Source organism: Muscardinus avellanarius (assembly GCF_963383645.1).
Source record: "Muscardinus avellanarius genome assembly, chromosome: 17".
Classification (NCBI taxonomy): domain Eukaryota; kingdom Metazoa; phylum Chordata; class Mammalia; order Rodentia; family Gliridae; genus Muscardinus; species Muscardinus avellanarius.
Genome location: NC_137803.1, coordinates 3,841,305 through 3,868,650, shown reverse-complemented (window position 1 = coordinate 3,868,650; position 27,346 = coordinate 3,841,305). Strand labels below are relative to the sequence as shown.

At 43.1% G+C, this 27,346-nt stretch overlaps 1 protein-coding gene across 1 annotated transcript in view; it reads left to right on the top strand.

Moving 5' to 3' along the window:
- The window catches only part of CNDP1 (carnosine dipeptidase 1), a gene marked incomplete at both ends in the record, with an annotated part of 51,070 nt that extends 25,879 nt beyond the window's left edge, over positions 1–25,191 (top strand). The window contains 6 exons of the mRNA XM_080714574.1: positions 2,592–2,676; positions 9,303–9,463; positions 11,148–11,312; positions 12,598–12,739; positions 24,327–24,474; positions 25,125–25,191. Of these exons, the coding sequence (XP_080570700.1) occupies positions 2,592–2,676; positions 9,303–9,463; positions 11,148–11,312; positions 12,598–12,739; positions 24,327–24,474; positions 25,125–25,191 (768 nt within the window). The remainder of the gene's footprint in view (positions 1–2,591; positions 2,677–9,302; positions 9,464–11,147; positions 11,313–12,597; positions 12,740–24,326; positions 24,475–25,124) is intronic.
- Between the last annotated feature and the right edge of the window lie 2,155 nt (positions 25,192–27,346).

Below are 27,346 nucleotides of genomic sequence, written 5' to 3'. Positions count from 1 at the left end.
ACACACCATGTGATTTAAGAGCCACGTTTGTGGATTTTATTATTTTTTTGTTTTTGTTTTGGCGATACTGGGGATGGATTCCAGGGACATTTTACCTCCAAGCTACACCCCCAGCCCTATTTTTATATTTTATTCTTTGAAACAGAGCCTCACTGAGTTGCAAAAGGCGTCACTAAGTAGCTGAGGCTGGCCGCGAACGGCGATCCTCCTGTCTCAGCCTCCTAAATGCTGTGTGTGCCACCATGCCCACCTAGATTTGTAGATTTTAGAGGCAGGAACCTGGTCAGAGGCAGGCGACACTGTAACATTACCAAGGCGTGTGCCTGCTGAGTCGGACGGGTGGGAAGCCTGGTGTCATAGTCATAGGGAAAGGGAGGGGGGCGCTGGCTTCTGAGGCACCCGAGACTCATGCCCCGTGCTGATGCCTCAAACTCCAGGTCTTAGTTTTCTACCTAGAAACTTGGCGTCATACCTGCCCCAGGATTGTTGTGACCACCATGTGGGATACTGAGTTCAGGTCTAACAGGTAGTTTCTTCTTTTCCTCTTCTACTAATACAGATGACCTGTGATCGTATATACAACTTAGAATCAGAAAGGCCCTTGCTGGTAACTAACTCATTATCTAGCTGCTCCTTTAGGCATTAAGGAGGTGGGAGGGAGTGAGTTCTGAGCCAAGGGAAGGAATTAACTTCTTCTGCAAGGGTGGCAGATAGCTTGAGGAACAAAAGTGGCAGAGCATCTTCTTTTGTCGGTATTGGACTCTGTCTCTTTTTCCTTTCTGCTGAGAGGATGTAATATACTTGAGAGGATCTGATGTGATTGCTATGGGCAAGGGTAAGAGGACTGACCAGAGCACGAAGCATCAGGCAGTACAAAGGGTGGGTGTCACCAGTCGCTGGTCATCTTCCACAGCTGGGTTTGGCAGCCAGGTCTGGAGAAGGGCCAGGAAGGTGTGGTTGACCTAGCTTGAGGGGATCCCAGAAGGATGTACCGTAGAAAGTGGGGAGAAGCAAATCAAGATGTGGACCACAGAGATCCAAGGCAATGTGCAGTGGTATTTAGAATGGATGGAGGGGAATAAAGGCTGGACAATAGGTTAGGAAACCTGGAAAGGGCTAAGGCATGGTGGCACGGGCCAGCAATCCTAGTACTTGGGAGGCTGAGACAGGAGGAGCTCAGGTTCAAGGCCAGCCTTGGCAAGTAGGAAGACTTTCATTAACCTAGTGAGATCCTGTTTCAAAATTAAGTAATAAAAATAGGGCTGGGGGTATAGGCAGGAGGTAGAATGCCCCTGGGCTCAATCCCCAATACCAAAAACACTGCTGCGACTACTACTACTACTACTACTAATAATAATAATAATAATAATAACAATAAAGTGGAAATAGAACAGGGGAATAAAATCATGATTAGAGGCAAGACTAGGGCGTTATATGTTTCAGAGATGAAAAAAGTGCTTTATTTATTTATTTATTTATTTATTTATGTTGGTGGTACTGGGGTTCCTGGAAACCCTTCTACCTCCAGGCTATACTCCCAGATCTATTTTTTTTTTTAATTTGGAAACAAGGTCCCATAAGCCAGCGTGGCTGGCTTCGAACCTGTACGATCCTCCTGTCTCTGCCTCCCAAGCACGGGAATTACAAGCGTGCGCCACCATGCCTGGCCATAAAAAAGTGCTTTACTTAGTATAATTATCTAATAAAATTAAGGTCTTGTGCTAATGTGACTAAATGAAAGATTGATCTGGCAACACATAAAAGACAGAATCATTGTGGCAACACAAGGAAAGACCAGCTAGGAAGGAACAATGGGAAGAAATTAACAAAAGAGAGAACTTTTAAAACTTAGCTCATTATGAGTACATAGCTGATTGTGTATGGTATACAGAGGAGAAATAAAGCTGGTAAAAAGTAGTGGTAGGAAAAGACATTGGATTTTGGTTCTAAATTATTGCATTTCAGAAACTGGAAGCACACTCAAGTGGACTGTACTGTAAACAACCACAGATTTTAGGTCCTGGTGTAGCTCAAAGGTCAGGCCTACGTGGATGAGCCTTTGAGGGTATGAGATGGTAAATGGGACCACGTGTGTCCTCTAAGCTTTGCCTAAAAAGGAGGAACCAGCCATAGATGGGAGATGATGCTGGGAGGAAAAAAGAAGTTATCAAGGAGACATCAGGAAAGTTGTCCTGCAGGCAAGAAGAGAGTGAAGAGAAGAAGAGAAAGTCTCTCTGAGACTAAGTACAGACAGGGAGTTTTTTCTAGGGAGGTCATTTATAGTGTAGGCTGAAGCCAAGATCAACACAGCTCTATGAATATCAATAATTGGACCAAGGAGGGCCTGGTGATTGTGGGTAGACGTGGAATAGTGGGGGAAGGAAATCAGTTTCAGGGGATTCAAGAAACAGTGGGAGAGGAAGAAACAGAGAAGGATAGAGTCTCCAACGCGTGTGACTAAGGAGTGGGGCCCAGCCTGAAGTTCGCCTGAGTGCTAAGGGCTCCACCAGGCGCAGCTTCCTCCGGTGAAAGGCTCTCCCTGCAGGAGCTAACACACTGACTGCATCTCTTCTTCTTTCCCCACTTTACAGGTGAAGTGCAGAGACCAGGATTTCCACTCTGGAACCTTTGGTGGAATCCTCAATGAGCCAATGGCGGACTTGGTTGCTCTTCTCGGTAACGCATTATTTCCTTTCTCTTTTTGAGCATTAAGAAATTGACTAACACTCGGTTCCATTTGACTTGCTTGGTCTCTCCTTTGGGTTTGAATCAGCTCTGAGTAAGAGTATAGGACACAGGCTTCCTGGGCTGAGAACTAAGTCCACAATATTTCTTTTCATGGAATGAAACTGTTATTGGGTAGTGGTTCCCGGGTTTTGTCTTTCCAAAGGGCAGATTTCAGTTAGAGACACACATGGGATAAGCATAAAGAATTTATTTAGTAAAGTGAGTGGGCTGTTTTAAGAGAGGAGGTTTGTGTTCAAAACATAAAAGTTAAGTACAAAGTCCACCCCAAGGCATGGTGGGATGAACTGTTCCAAGAGCAGAGAAGCCCTGGCATCTGCCACAGGGTGAGTTTTATATTTGATCTGAAAACCTCCCTCCTCACACATCATGGATCTGGGCAGTTACTGTTACTTCGTGTCACTGCTCTGTGCATCTGCGTTGTGTCCACCATGCCAGACGATTTCCCGTTGTTACTAATAAAAACCCACAGGCTAGCACTCTGCACCTGCTCCAAAGCTGGACCACGCTTTGGCCCAGTTATAACTGGTTCCTTTTAGGCGTGAGAAGGTGGGGTCTGGCCAATTCACGGGTGAGGCTCTTCTTCAGAATGGACGGGTCATCTTTCTTCATTCCCCATGGAGTGAGTCCTGATCCTCACTTCTCATTCATATCTGCCTAGCTAACTAACAAAACGTTTTTTGTTTTTTTAATACTGGATATTGTAACCCATCCAGCTGTACAGTAGGAAGACACCATAGAGACCCAAAGGATTCAAGAAGCTCTATGTGGACTTTCAGAAGCTTCCAGAACATGGGGCAAGAGAGGATGGGATTCCTCAGGTAGCTGAACCACTTCAGGGGACTGGGCATGACTTTTTTTTTTTTTTTGGTGGTACTGGGGTTCCTGGAAACCCTTCTACCTCTGGGCTACACTCCCAGACCTATTTTATACTTTTTACTTTTGGAAACAGGGTCTCTTAAGTCAGCATGGCTGGCTTCGAACCTGTGTGGTCCTCCTGTCTCTGCCTCCCAAGCGCGGGGATTACAAGTGTGCACCACCACGCCCGGCATGACTTTTTTTTTTTTGACAGCAGATAATTCAACAAAGCCATAACCAAAGTGGAAAGGAACCAAGTGACCTCTCAGGGAGGCACTTGATGCTCTCCCAGCAGCCCCTGTGCAGTTCCATAGCGGGATCCCATGGGTGCCTGGCCCTTGGCACATAGAGCCACACACCGTAGCCCGTGGCTTCTGGGTGGAGTGACTAGGTTGCGTTCCTTTTGCACAGACTGGCTGCATGTCACTGGGCAAGTCCCTTAAGCTGTGTAGTTTTCAATATTTTCATGTGAAAATGAGCACAATCATATATTTGCCTGGCAAGTGTTGTTTTGAGGATCTAGGGAGATGAAGCCTGGGATTGAGTACCACGTGTCTGGAACTCAGAATGTCCGTGGGTGACTAATGTTCCACCAGCCTGAGAGCAGCTCTTATCTTACCAAGGACTCCAGAGATAGGGCCAAATTACTGTGTCACTTGGCTTCATTTCTCAAGGTTGCCGTGGCCCCAGTTGGCACAGAGATGCCACTATATTGGCTGATTGTGCCTGACACCAAACCTCTGCTTCCGACCTCCTATGGGTTGGCAAAAGTGAACAAGCAGAAGGTTTTTCTCGGGGAGCCAATGGCCCAAGCTTGGTCTGCCTGATAATTCTCAGCATCAGGCTGACCAGGGTAGATTCCCCAGAAAGCTAAGCAAGCCTAAATTCCAGGGACCTCATTTGTCGGCACCCCTTCCACATCCTGGCAGGAACAACCCAATTCTACATCCATACTTAGTATTCTTTTTTTTTTTTTTTAAAGAAGTTCAGAAATTGTATAAGCTTCAGGCCCCACAAGACCTCAATTTGTGTGTGGGTGGCTCTTTAACCAAATTTTACCTCATGTACTTTTGGGCAGGAAAAACTCCCCCAAATCATGTGGTCCCCTTTGTTCTTGGTAGTCCTAGACAGGGCACAAGCCGCCCACATGGCCAAGCTGCTGGCAGAGCAGGTGGAGGCTCTTCAAGGTCCTCGACAACATCCTTAGTTGTAGACTTCCTTTGTCAGTGCCCCAAACTAAATGGCAAAATTGATCTATATTGCTAATATTTTCTATGTGTTTTTCTATCGACCTATTATTATCTACCTATTCTTATGGCTTTTTTTTCCTGAAATATAACAGTATTTTCTATGCTTGGCCATTTCAGGCAGAATGCAACACACTGTTTTCCTTTAAAAAATTTAAATAGTTCCCAGAAGAATTCAGATGGTACGCAACCTAGTGTTTTTGGTTGGAAAATGGTTCATTTTCTGTTTAACCAGAATGAATTTCTTGTTCCCTAAGAATTGCATCATAAAATCTTTGGTGCTACATTCCAAGTTTCTCCTCTGGCACGATGGCTGCGTGACACTCCCTCAGACGGTGTGACTTTAGCCAGGCACCTCACTTCATTTAGCCCACAAATGCGTATCGCTCGCTCTCTTAAGGAAAAGTCAAATCAGGGTCAGGAACAGAATAAAAACACATGGTTTCACTTTTGTTAGTTTTTTTTTTATACAGATCAAATAGTTCATGAAAAAGTGATTTCTAGATCATTTCTCTATGTGGTTTCCATATGCTTGGTACAAAACCCTAGGGACCAGGGGTTGAGTGTTATTGTTGGTTAGACAAATGGGACTTTTGCTTGCTGGGATGCTGGTCTGCAGTGGAGAAACTCAGACAGCATGCTGACCACCCCGGTGTCCCTGAGGCGTCTGCAGGCCACAATGTCAGGGGGTGCTGGCTTCGTCCCTCCCTGCTGGCTGACGGCAAGTTTGTGCTCCTCAGCAAGCTGGGAATCCAGAGGACAGCCTGGCCTGTGCGAGTCTCCTGACTTTGTCCTTTAGGGTCCTTGGCTACATGATGCTGATGACCATCTTAATTGCTAACAGCAGCAAAGGTCGTTGAGCACCAGTTGAGTAAAGCACACAATAATCTTCCCTGGGGGTACAAAATGGGGTCACAGAAGTTTTCTCTTTAAGGCGACTTAAATGGAAGGTGGGGGAGGAGGCTTCTGTGCTTCCCCTTCGCAGATATTGAACTCCTTATTTTCTAAAAGCCACAAAGCAGAAAAGACCTTGAACCAAGGGCACATTCATAACCCCTGGTGTCCTGTATTATTTCTAATGTTGATACGCCCGAGCACTCCTGGACATCACAAATTCTGTCTCCTGTGGACAGTCTTTCAAGCCTCCCCCTTGGCCCCCCACCAGTTTCCAAAGACAGCAGAGGTGGCTTCAAAAACTGCATCAGTGGGGTGTGGAGGCGCACGCTTGTAATCCCAGTGCTTAAAAGGCTGAGATAGGAGGATCCTGCAGGTTTGAAGCCAGCCTCAGCTACTTAGTGAGGCTCTCAGCAGCTTAGTGAGACTGTTTCCAAATAAAATATAAAATAGGGCTGGGAGTATAGCCTGGAGGTAGAAAACCCCTGGGTTCTATCCCCAGTACCACACACACACACACACACACACACACACACACACACACAAACACACCACAACACACACACAAACACACACACACAATACACACACACAAACACACATACCACACACACACCACACACACACACACACACACACACACACACACACACACACACACAAATACAAAACACTGCATCACATTCCAAGGATCATGATTTCGAGTGGAAAGTGGCTATGGAGAGGGGATGAATGATTTTACTTATTTATCTATTTACCTGTTTATCGTGGTACTATGGACTGAACTCAGGGGTATTCTGCTTCTGAGCTACATCCCCAGACCTGCTGTATTTTTTTACTTTGAAACGGTGTCTCACTAAGTTGAGAAAGGCCTCACTAAGTGGCTGAGGCTGGCCGTGAACCTGCGATCCTCCTGTCTCAGTCTCTCAAGCTCTAGGATTACAGGTGTGTACCACCATGCCCTGCTAGGAGACAATCTCTGAACAGAGACAAAGCATCGGTGTGAAGGAAGCAGGGCATGGGAAGATGCGGCCTGGGATATGTGAAGCAGATTCATTTCTGCACAGCACAGACATCTGTGCTTCCCTGTCCCCACCGAGTTTCAGAGCAAAAGGACCCAGCCTCACTCCATGGCTCTCCTTAATCAGATTCTCCACAGGTTGATTAAAGGGAAAGGAAGTGAAAAATGCATGTCCAATGGCGCTTCTCCAAAGTTGAGGAAGGTGCCTGCTCCCGAGAAGATGAAATAATAATTCAAAATGATGCCGAGGCCAGGCGTGGTGGCACACGCTTGTAATCCCCGCACTTGGGAGGAGGATTGCGCAGATTTGAAGCCAGCCTTGCTGGCTTAAGAGACCCTGTTTCCAAATAAAAATATAAAAAAATGGGCGTTTGGGAGTATAGCCCAGAGGTAGAAGGGTTTCCAGGAACCCCAATACCACCAAAAAAAAAAAAAAATGATGCTGAGGACCGAGGCCCCAGCCCTTTGCTGCCAAGGACAGTAAGTGCTGAAAAAGCTAGTCCTACTCAGATCCCAGACTGAGTTGCTAAGGATTCCTGGGTCAACATCATCCTTGCAGTGGACAACATCTGGCAATATAGCTAATGGACTGGAGAAAATGTCACTATTCAGGGTCATAATATGTGTGTGAACACACTGGCTCCTGGGAACTCTGATTTTGGTGTCTGTGGTATTGAAATGTACTTGTCAAAGACACTAGCAGTTTTGCCAAATTATTACACAACTTTTGGCCACAATTGTGCCCATCCTGCCCACTCACCCTCCTGGTCCCGCCTCACAGCTGGTGGCCTTGCAGGCTTTGTGGAGGTCATCTGTGCTTCCACACAGCTCCTTCCTCTCCAGAGCCCTTCTCATTGAGCCACACACATTTCCTGACAAGGTGTCTTCTGGCTGGACAGCAGCAGGGTCTGTGCCATAGCCATTTCCACAGCTCTGTCCTTACCTAGGACACTCTTGGCCAAAGTTCAAGGATGGACGCTCAAGGGACGATTTAGTGATTACTGGAGGGGTTTCCACATTTGGGGGGGATAAGAGAGGGTGGATTGTAAATGATAACAGCCAGTCCCAATTCTTCTGCGCCAACTTTAAGTCTAACTGGTGGGTTTGAATCATTTATCCAATATACAGTATGGTCCACTGGCCAAAATAGGAAGAGGGAGTTCCATAACTCAGGACGCAGAGCACAGTGGTCTGCCATACTGTCCTCTAGTGTGGTCAGAAAGGGCATGGGTGTCTGGGAAGTTCCCTGGGACCAGGAGAGGGGAGAAAGGAGGAGCTGGATAAAATCAGAAGGACAACCCCTGTCTTGTTCTGTGGCCTCAACACACTCCAGTCAAGCTTGGCTTCCTTTGAGCATTCTCAAGATTGTAGGAATCCTACTACAGACCCCACAGCCTCTTATCTCTGTAGATTTGGGGAGGACATTTTTCCTGGCTTTCATTGTGTCTATGCAGAACCAGGAAACTTGTTGATCTGCTCAGGGAGTGTCACACTTGCTTCTTAGTGAATGGAGATGGTTCCTTCTTGACAGCAGCTGAGGGTGGTATGTGTCTCTGTATCTCAGCATCGACCCAGTTCCCAGAGGAGAGGAGGTGTCTAGTGGCATCTACAGTCTTCCGGGTGTGCTTTGTAATTGTTGACATTAGCCTAAAGATCTTGAAATCCAGTGTTTCATAGTAATGTCCCTTCCCTGACATTGTCAAATTGCAATCGTATTAAGAATATCTGCCTGGCATGGTGGTACATGCCTGTAATCCAAGCACTTGGGAGGCTGAGACAGGAGGATCATAGGTTGCAAGTCAGCCTCAATAGCTTAGCGGGACCCTTAGCAACTTAGCAAGATGCTATTTAAAAAAAAACATTTTATTTAAAGGCTAGCGGGTGTAGCTTTCGGGTACACTGCCTCTGGGTTCAACCCCTAGTAACTAGCACACATGCACACACACATGAATATGGCATATATATTTGTGAACTGCCTCTATTTGAATAAAAGCCTCCAATTGATTGAAGGTTAAGTTAGCTCACCTTGAAACATTTTTATGTCTTTTATGTCAATCTACTTTCTTATCTTTAATGTTTTCTTCAGAGGGTGAGCACTGTTTACAATCTGAGCTTCTGTATCTTTGTCCATAGTTGTCTCCTTTCTTACTGATCTAAGAACTCTCTCATAAAGAGCAGACTAGAGTGTGTGCTTATTTGAAGTAAAAGGCTTTGTGGTCATGCTAGAGTAGACCTCAGGGTATTATGTTCTGGTTTAAATATGAGTGTTCATTGCATCCTGCATGAGGGGGAGGAGCATTGAGAAGGGATGATGGACTTTTCAGGTTCTCAGGTCTAGCTCCAGTTGGGTCCATCTGGTGGCCAGGTCCTTCCTCTGGCAATCACCTCTTGGACAGAGTTCCTGCCAAAGCTTGGCCAGGGGTCCCAGGGACAGTTACAAGGCCCACTGCCACCTAGGAGAGCCCTTTCCTGGTCTGGCTCCTGGGCCACAGTGTCAGTACAGTCGTAATTTCTACTCTGCCTTACTCTCTATGTAGGTAGCCTGGTGGACTCATCAGGTCATATTCTGGTCCCTGGAATCTATGACCAAGTGTCTCCACTTACAGAAGAGGAAAAAAGGTTGTATGAAGCCATTGACCTGGACCTAGAAGAGTACCGGAATAACAGCCAGGTTGAGAAGTTTCTATTCGATACCAAGGTATGATGCAAGTTGATGAAAATATCTGCGTGAGGAATGGTGATGATCAATCATATTTGCCAATGTCTAATTAGCACCAGGTGGTGTTGCTCTGCACATCTTAGACCCCAGAGCAGATGTTAATTCCTGGCAGATTTTGACTTTCACATCTACTTTTCTTTGCTCTAGATCAACCAGTCTGGTTCCTGGGTTCAGTTGGCACTGGCTTCAGGCACAGAATGATGAGAAACAATTAATTGCACAGCCATGCTTTTATAAACTGGTCTATTAATGTAAATCCTATGCCACCTGCAGCCAGTGAGCTAGACTTCTTAATTGTTCAAAGGTTGTTCAAAGCACACTTGTAATCTCCGCATTTGTGAGGCCGAGACTAGAGGATCACGGTTCGCAGACAGCCTCAGCTAGTTAGTGAAGCCCTTTGCAACTCAGTGAGACCCTGTTTCAAAATAAAGAATAAAAAATAGGGTGGGGGGGGCGTAGCTAAGAGGTCGAATGCCCCTGGGTTCCATCTCTAGTACTGCAAAAAAAAAAAAAAAAAAAAAAAAAGATTGGAAAGAGGTTGAGACTTTCTAGTTCAAAGCTTCTTTTTCCAGGCTGAACCAAAAGCCTGAGTGGTTGGTATGAAAGTTAATACATCACTTTCTCTGTATACTAGCAAAATCCAGAGCCAGATGCATTTGTTATGGGCATATGTTGAATTTTTTTTCTTTTCTCACTTTTTATTTATTTATTTATTTATTTATTTATTTATTTGGTGGTACTGGGGTTCCTGGAAGCCCTTCTACCTCCGGATACACTCCCAGACCTATTTTAGATTTCTTATATTTCTTTTTTATTTGGAAACAGAGTCTCTTAAGCCAGAGCGGCTGGCTTCAAACCTGCGTGATCCTCCTGTCTCCGCCTCCCAAGCGCCACCATGCCCGGCTTTCTCCTTCTTGTAAAAATACTTGCTTACTAAGGCATTTGGTAGCTATGGCCGATTCTTGGGGGAGCAACAAGAATGATTTTTCAGCAAAATCATGCTGACAAGAAGTGGTAGAAGTTGGGCATGGTGGCACCTCCTGTAATTCTAGCATTGGGAAATTGAGACAAGAGGATCACAGATTGGAGACCAGCCTCAGCAACTTAGTGAGGCCCTGAGCAACTTAGTGAAACCCTGTTTCAACGTAAAATATAAAATAGAGCTGGGGGTATAGCTTGCGGATAGAATGCCCCTGGGTTCAACTGCCAAAACTACAAAAAGTCAGAAAGAATGCAAGTGGTAGAGTTTATTGTTCCAGAATGAGTCCATGATGGTTACAACTGAAAAAACGAAACCGACTCTCAGCTTTGGAGAGTTCTCTGGGTGTTTTCTGAACAATCTGGTGAACAAGTTATCACTGCAACCATCATGGATGTTTTATAATTGAACTCAAATTTCTGAACAAGCTAATTACTGTTCAGAAACACCAGAAATTGGGCAGCAGGTGCTTGGCAGTAGGCAGCTGCACAGGCAGGTGGAGGCCCAGGAGGGGAAGTCTCGTGTCCTAGAGCAAAGCCCCCATGGGGTTGTTAGTCCAGACATATCTAAGGTAGGTGCTAATTAGCTGTCATAAGTGGGTCTCAGGTGTGCAGATGTTGGTGATACAAGCAATAGAGTTCACATGTGTTTTAATCAGCTATTCTTTGGATGCTTTTAATTTAGGAGGAAATTCTAATGCACCTCTGGAGGTATCCCTCTCTTTCCATTCATGGGATTGAGGGAGCATTTGATGAGGCTGGAGCAAAGACAGTCATACCTGGCCGGGTTACAGGAAAATTTTCCATCCGTCTAGTCCCCCATATGAATGTATCTGTGGTGGAGAAACAGGTAACAAACGTTGATTGTCACTCTGCCTGACAGCACCGTTTCTGAGTCCTGCACGTCAGGGTGCAGCGAGCATTTGGGTTGTTACCACCGACATCTCATTTTTTCCAATACAAAGAAACTGAAACAAACATCAAGAAGCCAGCATCAGTCTTGTTCAGCAAAACTCTCTTCCCTCAATTATATGCAATTACAGCAGTCAGATAAATAACCATTGAAAGTGGAAGCGATAGAAAATTTTTAAAAATTAGATGGTGGCTATAAAGGCAAGATTGCTTTTACACATAGATGGAGTAGGTAACTGCCTACGCTTGGCTGGAGCCAGCCAATCTCGGGCCAAATCATCAGTTTTTTCATGATGTCTGAGATCAACACTTTGAAAGCAGCCATTTTAATGAAAATGCTATTTGGAAGGAGTTATATGTCTAAATTATCAAGTCACCATCCATTTAACTCAAGCTAGTCCAATAGAAAGTAGACTCTGGAATAAATGAACTAAAGAAAACCCTCACTCCAACGCACAGTCACTCTCCACCCTATTATTTTCTTTCATTGTCTTGTTAGCACTAATTGCATTCTGAAACAGCGCCCTTCCCTTCTTGCTCCTCCTCCCCTTCCTCCTCTCACTTCTTCCTTTGGATGCATAGCTGCTCTTTCTCACACGGCTTTCATTCCACCAGGTTTAGGCTCTCCCCTCGCACTGAGAGAAGCCCCTGGCACATGCAGGTGTAGATAAACAAATGCTTCAGAGGATGGAATTCTCCCTGGGAGGATTTCCACTGCAGCCATCGGAAAAGGGCAATGGGAAGAGAGAGATGGCGAAATAATCCCCTTTACCGCTTAGCTGGGAGTTGCTCCCTCTTTTTGGAAATTTCCAGAATGTTTAATGTTCCTAAGATATCTATTAGAGTATCAATAAATAAAAAACAGGGCATTCTGATTGGGAAGTTGGGCTTGTATTAGATTTCACAATATTCAGCAAACATTGCTCAAACATCACTATGCATCAGACACCTTGATAAGAATGGGGTGGTGACAGGGTTGGGGATCACAGGCACAGAGGTGGGAGGGGAGGAGACCAAGCGGGTCTCCAGTGGGCGAAGCCCAAGGTCTGTTCTGAAGATCCTGCGCACTCTGTGGAGCCCTCTGGCAGAACAAAGGGGGAAAATCACAGCATTCCAATTTGCCAGGCTGTGATTCCAGTCTGTTTCTTATTGAAAGACCATATTCACCTCATGAGAAAATACCTTGAAATTCTTTCTTTATTATCGAAAATGCCATCTTCTAGGTGACGCAGCATCTTGAAGCCATATTCTCCAAAAGAAATAGTTCCAACCAGATGGCTGTTTCTATGCCAATAGGACTTCACCCATGGATTGCAAATATAAATGATACTCAGTACCTTGCAGCAAAGAGAGCCATCAGAACAGGTAGGACCCGAAGATGTTTTGGAACTAAGTTTACAATGAGACCAAGGGCTGGAGCTCGTGGGTCAGTGATCAGCAGATACTTTTGAAACTCAAGTATTGACTCTCCTCTTTATTGTAGGACGAATTGGTACACAAGGTGCAGGGTACTGTGGGTGGCTATCCTATCTGATCTTTCTAACCACCTGCCCTATTTTGCAGAGGGGGAAGATAAGATTTAAAGAAACAAAGTACTTTACTAAAGGGCACCCAGCTAATAAGTGGCAAAGCCAGGTTACAAATTCAAGGTTGGAGACTAGACTTTTGGGGAAAATGATGACAAGAAAAACATCAAACTCCTGATCCAAAACTCATAGAAATGTTGGCTGATGAGCCAAGCAGGGTAGTATACACTTGTAATCCCAGTTCCAAAAAAAAGAAAGAAAGAAATGTTGGCCAACATATCAAAATCCAACAGGATTTTGACCTCATCTGAGGTCATCTGAAGTCATCTGAGGTCAAAAATTAAAGATAAGCTACAAACTAAGAACTAAGTTAACAACGCTGGCTGCCCCTTGGGTGTCTGCTCTCCCTGATCACAGACAGGCTAGGCTCTAATGGCTCCAGGGAACAGGAAGCAGGGCAGTAACAGTGAGACCTAGGAGCTGGGCATGGTGGCGCATACTTATAATCCCAGCATTTGAGAGGCTGAGACAGGAGGGTCATGATTCATGGCCAGCCTCATCTACTTAGGGAGGCTCTTTGCAACTTAGTGAGACCTTATTTCAAAATAAAGAATAAAAAATAAGGCTGAGGGTGTCTCTCAGAGGTAGAATGCCCCTGGGTTCCATCCCCAGTAACACAAAAGAAAAAGAAAATGACACCTACAACAGAAAAGCTGTTATTCCCCAAGATTCCTGTTTAGCAATGTGCGTGTGTGTGTGTGTGTGTGTGTGTGTGTGTGTGTGTGTCTATGTGTGTGTGTGTATTCTGCACATGCCTATTCATGGGCACCAAGCTTGACAATCTTTTCTTTTTAAATTTTTTATTGGTGCATTGTAATCATACATCTTAATGGGATACAAGATGGTGGAGACATACATGCACACATCACCCAGTTAGCCCTTACCCAATTCCCATCCCCTCCCTCCTTCTCATGTTTGGCATAGTGCTTGATATTGATATATTTGTTAAAGTACATCATGTGCATTAAAGAATTTCCCTCTTCCACCCTCCCATCCCCTCAGGTAGGTAGCTTTATTTTCTCATCTATAGTATCTCCTTCTTCGTCTAGAGTTTCTCCTATGACCCATTTTCTCCCTAGCTTCTGCATATTTGGGAAAGCATCTGATTTCTTATTTTTTTGTGACTGACTAATCTCACCTAGCATAATGTCCTCCAGTTCCATCCATTTCCCTATAAATGACTTAATTGTGTTTTTCTTTATGGCTGAGTAAAATTCCATTGTGTGCATATCCCATACTTTTGTAATCCATTCATCTGTTGATGGACATCTTGGCTGGTTTCATAGTTTGAAAATGATGAATTGTGCAGCTATGAACATAGGTACACATGCATTAGTTTGGGAGTTTGGTTTGCATTTTGGGGGTAGATACCCAGAAGTGGTATTGCCAGATCACATGGTAAGTTCATTCCCATTCTTCTAAGGATCTTCTAAACTGTTTTCCAAAGTGGTTGCACTAATTTGCAATCCCACTGACAATGTATTAGATTTCCCACTTCTCCACATCCTTGCCAGAATTTGTTGTTGTTTGTGTTTTGAATGATTGTCATTCTAGGTTGAGTTAGGTGAAATTTCAGGGTAGTTTTGATTTGCATCTCTCTGATTGCTAATGATGTTGAGCATTTTTTCATGCAATTATTGGCCATTTGAATTTCTTCTTTTGTGCAGTATCTATTTAGTTCACTTACTCATTTTTGATTGGGTTATTTATTTTCTTAGTGCTGAGTTTCTTGAGTTCTCTGGATAGTCTAGATATTTGTCCTCTATTGGAGGAGTAGTTGGCAAAAATCTTCTCCCATTCTGTTGGCTCTTGGTTGAGGTTCTTGGTAGTTTCCTTTGCTGCACAGAAGCTCTTCAGTTTCATGCAATCCCACATATGAATACAAATCATGTATTGATTTACCTTTTAGTTTCTTGTGCCTTTGGGGTCTTGTTGAAAAAGTTTTTATCTGTGCCTATGTGTTGCAGTGTTAGACCTATGCTCTCTTCAAGGAGCCTCAAGGTCTCTGGCCTAATTTCCAAGTCTTTGATCCGTCTTTAATTGACTCTTGTGAAGGGTGAGAAAGTGGAATTTATTTACATTTTTCTGAATATGGTTAACCAGTTTTGCCAACACCATTTGTTGAACAGGGTATCTTTTTTCCAGTCTATGTTTTTGGCCCCTCTGAAAAAAATCAATTGGCTGAAAATAGGTGGATTTCTTTCTGAGTCTTGTATTCTGCTCCATTGGTCTGTGTATCTGTTTTTGTGCCAGTATCATGCTGTTTTTGTTACTATGGCTTTGCAGTATATTTTAAAGCCATGTATTGTGATTTCTCCTGTATGATTTTTGTTGCTGAGAACTACTTTGGCTGGGTTTTGCTGTTCCAAATAAATTTAAAGACTGATTTTTTTTTTTTTTTTTTTGGTGGTACTGGGGTTCCTGGAAGCCCGTCCACCTGCAGGCTACACTCTCAGACCTATTTTATAGTTTTTTTAATTTGGAAACAGGGTCTCTTAAGCCAGCACAGCTGGCTTTGAACCTGTGCGATCCTCCTGTCTCTGCCTCCCAAGCGCGGGGATTACAAGCGTACGCCACCATGCCCGGCTAAAGACTGATTTTTCTATGTCTGTGAGGAATGATCTTGGTAATTTAATGGGTATTGCATTCAATCTGTAGATCGCTTTTGGAAGTATGGCCATTTGGATGATATTTATTCTGCTTATTCATAAATATGGAAGATCTTTCCATCTTCTAAGGTCTTCTTCAATTTCTTTTTTCTGTGTTTTGTAATTTTCTTCATAGAGGTCTTTTACCTCCTTGGTTAATTTTATTTTTAAGTATTTTATATTTTTGTGGGATATCCTAAGTAAAAGTATTTTATGGATTTGATTATCAGTGGATTTATGGTTGGTATACAGAAAAGTTTCTAATTTTTTATGATTGATTTTGTATCCAGACACTTTCCTGAATTTGTTGATCAGGTCTATAAGCCTTTTGGTTGAGTTTGTTGGGCCTTCTAAGTATCATGTCATCTGCAAATAGTGAAAGTTTGATTTTTTTTTCTATTTGTACTCCTTTGATTTCCTTTTCTTGCCTTATTTCTCTGGCTAGAGTCTCAAGTACTGTATTGAAAAGAAGTGGTGATAATGTTCTTGCTTTTAGGGGAAATTCTCGCAATTTTTTCTCATTTAATATGTTGGCTGTGGGCCTATTGTAGATTGCCTTTAAAATGTTGAGAAATGTTACTTCTATTTCAATTCTTTGCAGTGCTTTTAGCATAAATAGATGTTGGATTTTGTCAAATGCTTTTCAGTGTCTATTGAAATGATCACGTGATTTTTGTCTTCGGTTCTATTTATGTGATGAATTACATGAATTGATTTTCATATGTTGAACCAGCCTTGCATCCCTGGGATGAACCTTACCTGGTCATGGTGTATGGTTTTCTTGATGTGGTTTTGAATGTATGTTGCTAGTATTCTGTTTAGCAGTTCTGCATTTAAGTTCATCAGTTATATAGGCCTATAGTTTTCCTTCCTTAAGATGTTTTTATTTGGTTTTGGTATTAATGTGATATTGGCTTCATAAAATATATTTGGGAGAGTCCCATTTCTTTCTCTTTCACGAAATAGATTCAGGAGTATCAGAATTAGCTTTTCTGTAAAGGTTTTATAAAATTCACTTGGGCTGGGCGTGGTGGCGCACGCTTGTAATCCCTGCTCTTGGGAGGCAGAGACAGGAGGATCGTGCTGGTTCGGAGCCAGAATCTCTGGCTTAAGAGACCCTGTTTCCAAATAAAAAAAAAAAAAAAATATATATATATATATATATATATATATATATATATATATAGAGGTCTGGGAGTATATCCCGGAGGTAGAAGGGCTTCCAGGAACCTCAGTACCACCAAAAAAAGAAAAATTCACTTGGGAAACCATCTGGTCCTGGGCTTTTCTTTGATGGTAGACTCTTTATTGTTGTTTTAATCTCTTTGATTGCTATTATTTGGTTTAAATTTTTTATATCTTCTTGACTCAGTTAGCGAAGGTTGTATTTATTTAGAAAGTTGTTTATTTCCAGATTTTCTATTTTGTTGGAGTATAGTTTTTCAAAGTAGTTTATGAAAATCCTCTGGATTTCTGTCAATAGTAATATCTCCTTTTTCATCTCTTATCTTTGTAATTTGGGTTGATTCTCTCTCTTCTTTTTGGTTAAGTTGGCTAGTGGTTTATCTATCTTGTTAATTTTTTTGAGAAACCAGCTTTTGGTTTTGTTGATTTTCTGTATTGTTTTTCTATTTTCTACTTTGTTGATTTCTGCTCTGATTTTAATAATTTCCTGTCTTCTACTGGCTTTGGGCTTAGACTGTTCCTGTTTTTCAAGGGCTTTGAGGTGTATCATTAGGGTATTATTTGGTGATTTTCTCTTTTTATGTGGGCACTCAGTGCTATGAATTTTCCTCTTAATACTGCCTTCAAAGTGTCCCAGAGTTTGCCAGGCGTGGTGGTGCACACTTGTAATCCCCGCGCTTGGGAGGCTGAAACAGGAGGATCACATGGGTTCGAAGCCAGCCTCAGCTACTTAGTGAGGCTCTCAGTAACTTAGTGAGACCCTGTTTCCAAATAAAATATAAAAAAGGCCTGGGAGTATAGCCCAGAGGTAGAAAGACTCTGGGTTCCACCCCCAGTACCACCAAAACAACAACAACAACAACAACAACAACAACAACAACAACAACAACAAAAAGTGTCCCAGAGTTTTTGTTATGTTGTATCTCTATTTTCATTTGTTTCTAGAAATTTCTTGATTTCATCCTTTATTTTTTCTATGACCCATTATTCATTCAGCAGTGTGGTGTTCAGTCTCCACATGTTTATGTAGTTTCTCTGTGTCTTATAGTTTATTTCTAGTTTCATCCCATTATGATCTGAAAAGACACAGGGAAGTATTTCACTTTTTTTTTGGTGGTACTGGGGTTCCTGGAAACCCTTCTACCTCTGGGCTACACTCCCAGACACCTATTTTTATATTTTTATTTGGAAACAGGGTTGCTTCAAACCTGTGTCATCCTCCTGTCTCTGCCTCCCAAGCACAGGGATTACAAGTGTACACCACCACGCCCAGCAGTATTTCACATTTTAAAAATTGGCTAGTGTTTACTTTGTGGTCCAGGATGATCTATTTTGCATAAGGTTCCATGAACAGCTGAGAAAAATGTGAACTCCACTGTAGTTGGGTGAAATAATCTATATGTGTCCAACAGGTCATTTGGTTGATGGTGTTCTTTAGGTCTGAGGCATCTTTACTGAACTTTTATCTATAAGATGAATCTAATGGTATGAGACAGGTGTTGAAGTCTCCCACTATTATTGTATTGGGAATTATATGTGACTTAATGTCACAAAAAGTTTATTTTATAAACATACCTGCAGCTATGTTTGGGGCATAAATATTGGCTATCATTATTTCCTCTTGCTGGATTTTTGCAAGTAAAATATCAGTAAAAAATGACCTGCTTTGTCTCTTCTAATAATCTTGGTCTTGAAGTCTAACTTGTCTGATATCATAGTTGCTACTCTTGCTTGTCTTTGAGTTCCATTGGCATGGATTACCTTGCTCCAGCCCTTTACCTTAAGTTTGTTACTATCTTTACTTGTAAGGTGTGTTTCTTGTAAGCAGCAGATGGATGGATTCTGGTTTTTAATCCATTTTTCCATCTTATGCCTTTTTTTGTTTGGTTTTGCAGTACTGGGAATGGAACCCAAGGGCATTCTACCTCTGAGCAACACCCCCAGCCCTATTTTTTATTCTTTATTTTGAAACAGGGTCTCACAGAGTTGCAAAGGGCCTCACTAAGTAGCTGAAACTGGCTGAAAACTCAGATTGTCCTGATCCAGCCTCCTGAATGCCAGGATTACAAGCGTGCACCACCACACCGGGCTGCCACCTTATGTCTTTTTATTGGGTAGCTGAGGTCATTTATGTTCAGTGTGATTACTGAGAGATGATTTTTAATTCCTAACATATTGAGATTTAACTTCTGTATGAGGTAGTGTTTGTTCTTTTTTGCTTAGTTGTTTGCTGGATGAAAATTCTTATTTCTCTGGTCCTGGCATGTATTACATATTTCTACTTTGCAGTTAATCTCTTTGAGTATTTTCTCTAGTGCTGGTTCAGAAGACATAAATTCCTTCAGCTTCTCCTTGTCATAGAAGATTTTTATTTCCCCATATATTTGAAATTTTTGGCTGTACATTGTTTGCTTTCAGAATTTGGAATATGCCACACCAGGCCCTTCTGGCTTTCATGACTTGTTTGGAAAGTCTGGAGTCATTCTAATTGTTTTGCCTCTGAATTTCACTTGATCGTTGTTTTTTGTTTGTTTGTTTGTTTGTTTTTTCCTTTAAGTTTTGCTCCTTGGCTTCTACATTGGTCAGTTTGACTATTATGTGGCATGATGGAGCTTTTCTCTGATCTTGTATAAAGGGGGTTCTATAAGTTTCCTGTACCTGTGTATTGACTTCTTGCTCTATACTTAGAAAATTTTCCAACATTACTTCTTTGAAAAGATTGTTGATCCCTTGGGTTTGACCCTTTTTATCCCCTCTTCTATGCCAATTATTCTTAGGTTAGTTCTTTTGAAATGGGCCCATATTTCTTCAATGTCCAATTCATGCTGTTGGATTGCTTTTTATAAGTTCTATATTATGCATTTGTTTTTGAAGTGATCATCTTCTAGGATTGAGATTCTCTTTTCCATGTGGTCTAATCAATTGTTTATAGATTGAACTGATGCCTTCACTTCAATGATTGCATCCTTTATATCCTTCGGACTCTCTCTCTAAAATTATTTTCAAGCCAGGCATGGTGGCGCACTCTTGTAATCCCAGCATTTGGGAGGCTAAGACTGGAGTATTGTGGTTCACAGAAAGCCTCAGCTACTTAGTGAGGCCCTCTGCAACTTGGTGAGACCCTGTTTCAAAATAAAGAATAAAAAATTGGGCAGGGGTTGTAGCTCAGAGGTCAAATACCACTGGGTTCCAGCCCCAGACCTGAAAAAAAAAATTGGGCAGGGGATGTAGCTTGGAGGTCAAATGCCTCTGGGTTCCATCCCTAGACCCGCAATAAATAAATAAATAAATAAATAAATAAATAAATAAATTCTTTTCAGAGGTCCTGTATTATTTCTACAGTTACATTACTGATTTGACCGTCTGGAGATCTTTGTAATTGTGCGTTGTCATGTTCTGTTATTGTGGTGTTGGAGCTCATTGCTTTCTTGTTATTCCTCTTTCTCATGATTTTAGAAGTTTGTATCTGTTGCTTTTGATAGATTTCTCTCAGTCTGTAGGTGTTAGCTGGTATATTCAAGGGCAAGTTGTATTGTATTCAACAGTGAAGGTTGAGTAAGGAGGGAAGCAAAGTTGTAAATTCAAGAATAGGGTAAAGCCTCAGATAGGATCGAATAGAATGAAAGTGAGTTTGGTAAGGTAGTATATATTTGAGATAGTGCATATATAGTAGTATTCTAGTAATCAATGTAGAGCTTCTGGTATAGTGCTATGAAGTGGATTAACACAAGACAAGGAAGAGAGAAGAGAGAAAAAAGAACACAAAGGGATAGAAAGAAGAGAGTACAAGGGCAGAAGCTTGAGAGAGGGTTTGGGAAGAGTTGGTAAAGAAAATAGGCATACACATTCACACACACAGAAAAAGAACAGAAAACCAAAACAACACCCACAACAAGTTGATGCAACTCTACAAGTAAATGAATATTCAGCAGACTGGACCTCTGTAGTCTCTCTCTGTGCAGACACTGAGTGTCACTGGCACCTTTCCTGCTGTAAGCCTGGTTCTCTGACTCTTTCTCAGTCTATGCAGATGGCTTGTGTTGGGAGCCATTAAGGGTTTTCCCTAGATTGGTGTCTCTGACTCAGCTGATTATCTTTCGCCCAGAGTCAACAAGGTTTGGGGTTATGGAAAATTCAAAGAGGTCTGAGAGAAGATCAGGTGGTGATGACATGAAGGTGCTGATAGACCTCTCTGTAATGATGTGTTTTGTATTGGTCTTTATTGTATTCTGGTGGTGGTAGCACGAGAATGTTAATTGACCTGTAGCTGTGTATAAATACCTCTGGGAAAACAAAGGCAGGGTCAGCGCAATAAAGACGAGATTGACCCAGAAGCTGCGTTGGCCAGGAGTGTCCGCGTGATAGAGAATACTGACCCAGGCATAGTCGTCGACCTGTAGGAAATATTGACCCACGAATAGGGGTCGACCAGTAGAGATAGTAGGCTGGTGGCTCCCCCACGTTAGGGTTAAAAACTCTTCATCCTCACGCCTCACTTCAGAACCCGTATTCTTGCCGGCTGGCTCCAGCAGACTTGTATCAATGGAGTTGGATCTAGTGTTAAGTTCAGGCCACCCTCCATACTTTCCACAGATGTGGAATCTTGGTTTCTCCCCACCTCCATAGGTGGCAGATGCCTCTGAGACTAAACTCTTATATAAGAGTCTCTGTTTTCCACAACTAGGACTGGTCTGGTCTGACTTCTCCCCATTTACTACAATTGGGTGGTCTGTGGTGATCCCAGAGATCCTACTATTTGGGTCTAGTGTTAACCATAGGCCTCCCCCCCACTTTTCATTGATGCAGAGCCTGAGTCTGTCTGAGCCTCTGCTATGTTCAATAGCAGACTCTATTCCCACCTTTGCTGGGTTGAACCACAAAGTGTCAGACCTAGGGAGTTTATCGTGGCTATGTGATTCCTTGGGGGTACCATGCTGAGCTTTCTCCCACGAGGTGGTGGCTTCACTTACAGTGTTGCTGAGCACCAGTATGGATCCCTGGTGGGTGTGGTAAGCTAGGCTACCACTGTTGCAAATTGTAGACTCCATCACACTCTTTCTGGGTTGAACCACAAAGTCTCAGACCCAGGGTGTTTATGGTGGTTGGGAAAGTCCCTGGGGCACCATGCTGGGTGTTGTCCCATGGGGACTGCAGCTTCACTTTTGGTGTTGATGAGCAGTGATCTGGATCTCTGGAGGGTGTGGTAGGCTTGGCTGCCACTGCTGCAAGTTGTAGCTGGTGTTTGCACAAGAAGAATTTATGACTTACAGTTCCAATGATCTGCAGCTGCTTACATCAGGTCCTTGGTTGTTTTCCTATTTGTATCTGGAGTCAGGTACAGGGAGGCAAGATGGTGCTGCCGTGGTACACTTGGCCACAAGGCAGGTGAGTTTCTTTTTTGGTATTGTTGAGCACTACTCTGGATCCCTGGAGGGTGTGGTGAGCTTGGCTGCCACTGCTAAAGTTGTAGCCAGTGTTTGCAAGGAAGAACTGATGGCTTACAACTCTGATAATGTGCAGCTGCTCACTTCATGTCCTGATTGTTTTTCTGTTTGTCTCTGGAGTCAGGTGCAGTAAGGCAAGATGGCTCTGTTGTGGTGTCTATGGCTACAAGGTGGGCAGGTATCTTTCCTGCTCTCTGATTGGTCTTCTAACCTTTTTTTTTTTTCCCCTGCCGCCTGTACCTATTGTGTTATTCCTCTACTGGTAGTATTTTCTGGCTTTGTAGAACATTGTTTTTGTTTTTTGGTGGTACTGGGGGTGGAACCCAGAGGCTTTCTACCTCTGGGCTATCCTCCCAGACCTTTTTTTAAATATTTAATTTGGAAACAGGGTCTCACTAAGTTGCTGAGAGCCTCACTAAGTAGCTGAGGCTGGCTTCAAACCCATGCGATCCTCCTGTCTCAGCCTCCCAAGCGTGGGGATTACAAGCGTGCGCCACCACGCCTGGCTTAGAACACTGTTTTTAAGGCAATGGAGATCTGGTGTCAGCAGGACTGGTATGTGCTGTGGCCCTTGGTCACCTTCTTCCCGGAAGAACCTTGACCATTTTTACTTGTGCTTTTGCTGAACACAAAATCTCTCCTGAGAACTTTTAACCATGGACCCATTCTCAGGTGGGTTTGAGTCTTTAATTCCTACTTCAGCTCTTCCTAACCCCACAGCTGAACTGCCTGGCTGATACATTGGATCAGCCCGTGCCCTTGTGGAGGGACATGGGCCCAGTCAGGCCATGTTGCATTTCCTTGGAAGGGCTTCCCAGAGCTGACCTCACTGTGTAAAATTACGGGCACACTGGAAGCCCGATGCCACTCCATCTGACCACAAAACCAGTGATCTTTTTGTAAAGGCCACGTTGCTCCCAAAGAAGGCAGACTAGTCTTGTTTGAACTTTTCTTGGTGGTGCCTATTTTAATGCCATGTACTTCAAAATCCTAGGCAGGATATATGATGTATGAACAGAAGAAATGTGCCGGGGTTCTGGATACCAGGGCAAGAAGAAGAAATAGCCAGTCTCTTAGATTTCTGGGGGCAAAAGCGATACCCCTACCAATAATAGCAAAATGTAACCTTCCCAAAACACAGGGAGGGTTTTGAGTGTACCAAAAAGCTAGATGGGAAAACACAGGTAAGAGTATATAGAGACCTATAACATTATGTTACAGATATGGCCTGAGGTTTCACTACTAGTAATGGCAGAATGGAAACTGGAAGCCCAAACCTCACTGAAGTCCTAACTCTCTACTGCAGCTACCAGTTTAAGGGACACAGACATGTAAAATTAGACAAGTCCAAGACCCAGAGCCATCTTTATCTACATCATCATCCATGTTGCCCTTCCTCTTTAGCAGGTAGTTTATTAGTAAAATTAAAGAGGGAGCCGGGTGTGGTGGCCCACACTTATAATCCCAGCATTTGGGAGGCTGAGACTGGAGGATGGCAGTTTGTGGACAGCCTCAGCTACTTAGTGAGGCCCTCTGAAACTTAGTGAGACCCTGTTTCAAAATAAAGAATAAAAAACAGGGCAGGAGATGTAGCTCCCTGGGTTTCATCCCCAGAACCCCCCCCCACACACACAAAAAAAAAAAAAAATTAAAGAGAGAAGAAAAGAGGGAGAATTAGAAAGGCAAGCATATTGCCAGCTGAGAGAAGCCTGTTTGGAATGTGAAGGTTAATGACCATGAGATGGTTTGAAGATCTCTGGAGGGAATGCACAGGACACCTTTCATCTACATTGGTCAAAGTGTTACCTCGGTCAGCTCTCCACACCTCGCTTTGTGAATAGAAAGGTGGCACGCTCGCTGTCGTTTCTTTGTTTTATTTCTCATTCCTGCTCTGTCACTGGCAATCTTTCCTCTGAGCTGGAGGGTTTGAACTCACCTCTGTCCAGAGCTACATGATATCAAGGAGCTTACTCATCCCAGTCACCAAGTCCAGTCACCAAGGGAAAAAAAAGATAAAGAAAGATAAAGCAAACGCTCCATTAGTTAGTCACCATTATTTATTCCAGTGCCTTCTTTTCCTGTTTTTCAGTGTTTGGAATAGAACCTGACATGATCCAGGATGGATCGACCATTCCAATTGCCAAAATATTCCAGGATATCATCCAAAAAAGTGTGATGATGCTCCCCCTGGGAGCCGTGGATGACGGGGAGCACTCTCAGAATGAGAAAATCAACAGGTCAGTCAGTGGGCAGGGCCTCACTGCATGAGCCCAGGGTCTCCACTGGGCTCCACTGGTCTCCACAGGAGAGGGTGAAGATCATCAGACCAGGTGGCTTAAGAAACAGACATTTGTTTCCTTACAGTTCTGGGTGCGAGGAAGTCCCCGGAAATCCCCACATCCCTTCTTTCTGAGAGTTAACTTCCACAGAGTTAGTGTCTGTACCTGACCTTTGCATCTTCTCCAAGCCCCGCTTCCAAGTACTGTTATCTTAGGGGTTAGGGCTTCAATGTATGAATTTGGGGGGCTGTGACATTCACCCCATGACAAAGGATGCTTATGAATATTTGAAAGGTGGAATATTGGCAGATCCACAAGCCTACGTCTCCCACAGTGGGGAGAATCGAGAGCACATCTTACTCTGATATCTGTGTCAGGTCAGTGATTAAAAAGAAAAAGGAAAATGAACATTTTTGGATTGGAGGTCAGGACTGATTTCCATCTTCTTAATAACAATGCCATTTTCATGCTGAATTTAATCAAGTGCTGCATCCTGGGATTTTACTACTTTAGACTGAACATAGCCCTCCCATCTGATGGCAGGATAGTTTTCTTCCTTCTCCGGAGTGAACACTATGACAGAGTTTCTCCATGCTTTCTTTTGTTAGGTGGAACTACATAGAGGGAATCAAGTTATTCGCTGCCTTTTTCCTGGAGATAGCGAAGTTGCACTAATGACAATGGAAGCTTCCAGTATGTTCCGACCTACTGACAGACAGAACTCTTCCCATGCCTCCGGGCAGAGAAGACATTTAAATAACCAGAGAAAGAATTTTACTTTATTTTATTATTTTATTTTATTATTTTATTTTATTTTATTTTTGGTGGTACTGGAGTGGAACCCAGAGGCTTTCTACCTCCGGGCTATATTTCCAGACCTATTTTATACTATATTTGGAAACAGGGTCTCACTAAGTTGCTGAGAGCCTAAGTAGCTGAGGCTGGCTTCGAATCCATGTGATCCTCCTGTCACAGCCTCCCAAGCGCAGGGATTACAAGCGTGCGCCACCGCGCCCGGCCAGAGAAAAAATTTTAAAAGCTCCTTTAAAATGTCTTGTGACATTTGGACCAGGAGTGAGGTGTTTGAAAGGCAAAGTCCTTGGACCTGGCTTAACATTCCTGCCGCTCACCTTGCTGTCACAGCTCCTTTATTTTCATTTCCCCAAGACCTATGCAGTATCCCTAAGACGGGGTTTAGTCCTCCCTTAAAGCTTGAGTCAGACATGTCTTCAGTGTCTTAGCCTCCCACCTTGCGGTTCCCTCCAGCTGGTGCCGTCCCTCCAGATCACTTGCTGGTCCAAGTGCCCTTGGCACATCTTCATCCACCCTATGAATGTCAGCACTTAGGTCACCTTTGCTTTTATCTCATCAGTGCCACTGACTGCTCTGACTTCCCTGTGGGCTCATTCTTAGAGGAGTTACTAAGGTGTGGGCTGTATTAACCTCTCGTCTCACTTCCTTTATTTTCTCCTGCTTCTTGAAGAGTTCTGAAGCTGAAGTGATCAGTATTCATACTCTTATGTCATTTGGGGTTCTTTGTGCAGAGATGAGCTTTTCCTTTTTTTAATTCCAAGCTTCTTTGACTCTACCTGTGATCAGTGTCACCGGGCTAGCTCCTCTGTCTCCCGTTCTTCCTACCCCATCAGTAAAAGCTCTCTTCCTTTCCCTCTGACTTCTGCACACAAGGAAATCTGCCAGAGCAAAATCAATCCTGATAGAATTTCTCTCACCCCATTGGAATTTTACTCAACGACTACATCTAAATTGCTCGGAGCTTTTAATAGCACCAGTTTTTAGATAGAGAACTAATCAGCCCTGACATCAGTAACACGTTCTAAATTTAAAGCCATCAGCCAGAGCGGCACTCATTAATCATTCCAGTTAACCATCTTGTTTCACTTGATTGGGTTTGATGGTGTAAACACACACACAAGAAAAAGGACACAATTTGTCCACAGTCGAGAGTATGTAAATAAATCAATATTTATAAACTCATTATTTAAATCATATTAATGGTGAAGAATTTAAGGGTTTATTAAAAACATTTCTCTCATGATTCCAAATAAAAACAAAGCATAACACATTTGCCTTTGACTTTTTTTTTCTTCATCTTTCTTTTGGTTCTTGAAATGTTTTGAGTTTTAAAACTTGCTGGAGCCGGGCATGGTGGTGCACACTTGTAATTCCAGCATTTGGGAGGCTAAGATAGGAGGATTTCGGTTCGTGGGCAGCCTCAGCTACTTAGTGAGGCCCTTTGCAACTCAGTGAGACCCTGTTTCAAAATAAAGAATGAGAAAAAAATAAGGCTGGGGATGTAGCTGGAAGGTAGAATGTTCCTGTGTTCTATCCCCAGTACCTTAAAAACAAAACAAAACAAAACAAAAACCTTGCTGGATCACAGGATCAAAGGATCAATCATTGCACCATGTGGCTCAGTTTACCCTGACTTAGTTACAGAAATAGTGTCCACCCAGAAAGACTAGCCTTTTTAGGAAATTCATCAAGGATTCCACTTACTGTTTGCTCTTGCAGTAGGAGACTTCAGATCGCTCCCCCTCCCGAGGCTGGGCAATAGCCCGTGCTTTTGCAGGACAGTGACAGGTATCTGGTCTTCGGTGCCACTATGCACTTTATGCGCAACAGATGATGTTGGATTTGGGAGCATTTCTGGATTTTATCACACCCACCTGATGTATTTTGCACCATTCCTGAGAATTTACAGAGCAAAAGACTTATTTTATTATTTTAAGATACTTTTATTGATGCCGTGTAATTATGCATCATGTGAGAGTCAAAGATGAATGGTGCCAATTTGTGTTTTGGTAAGTAT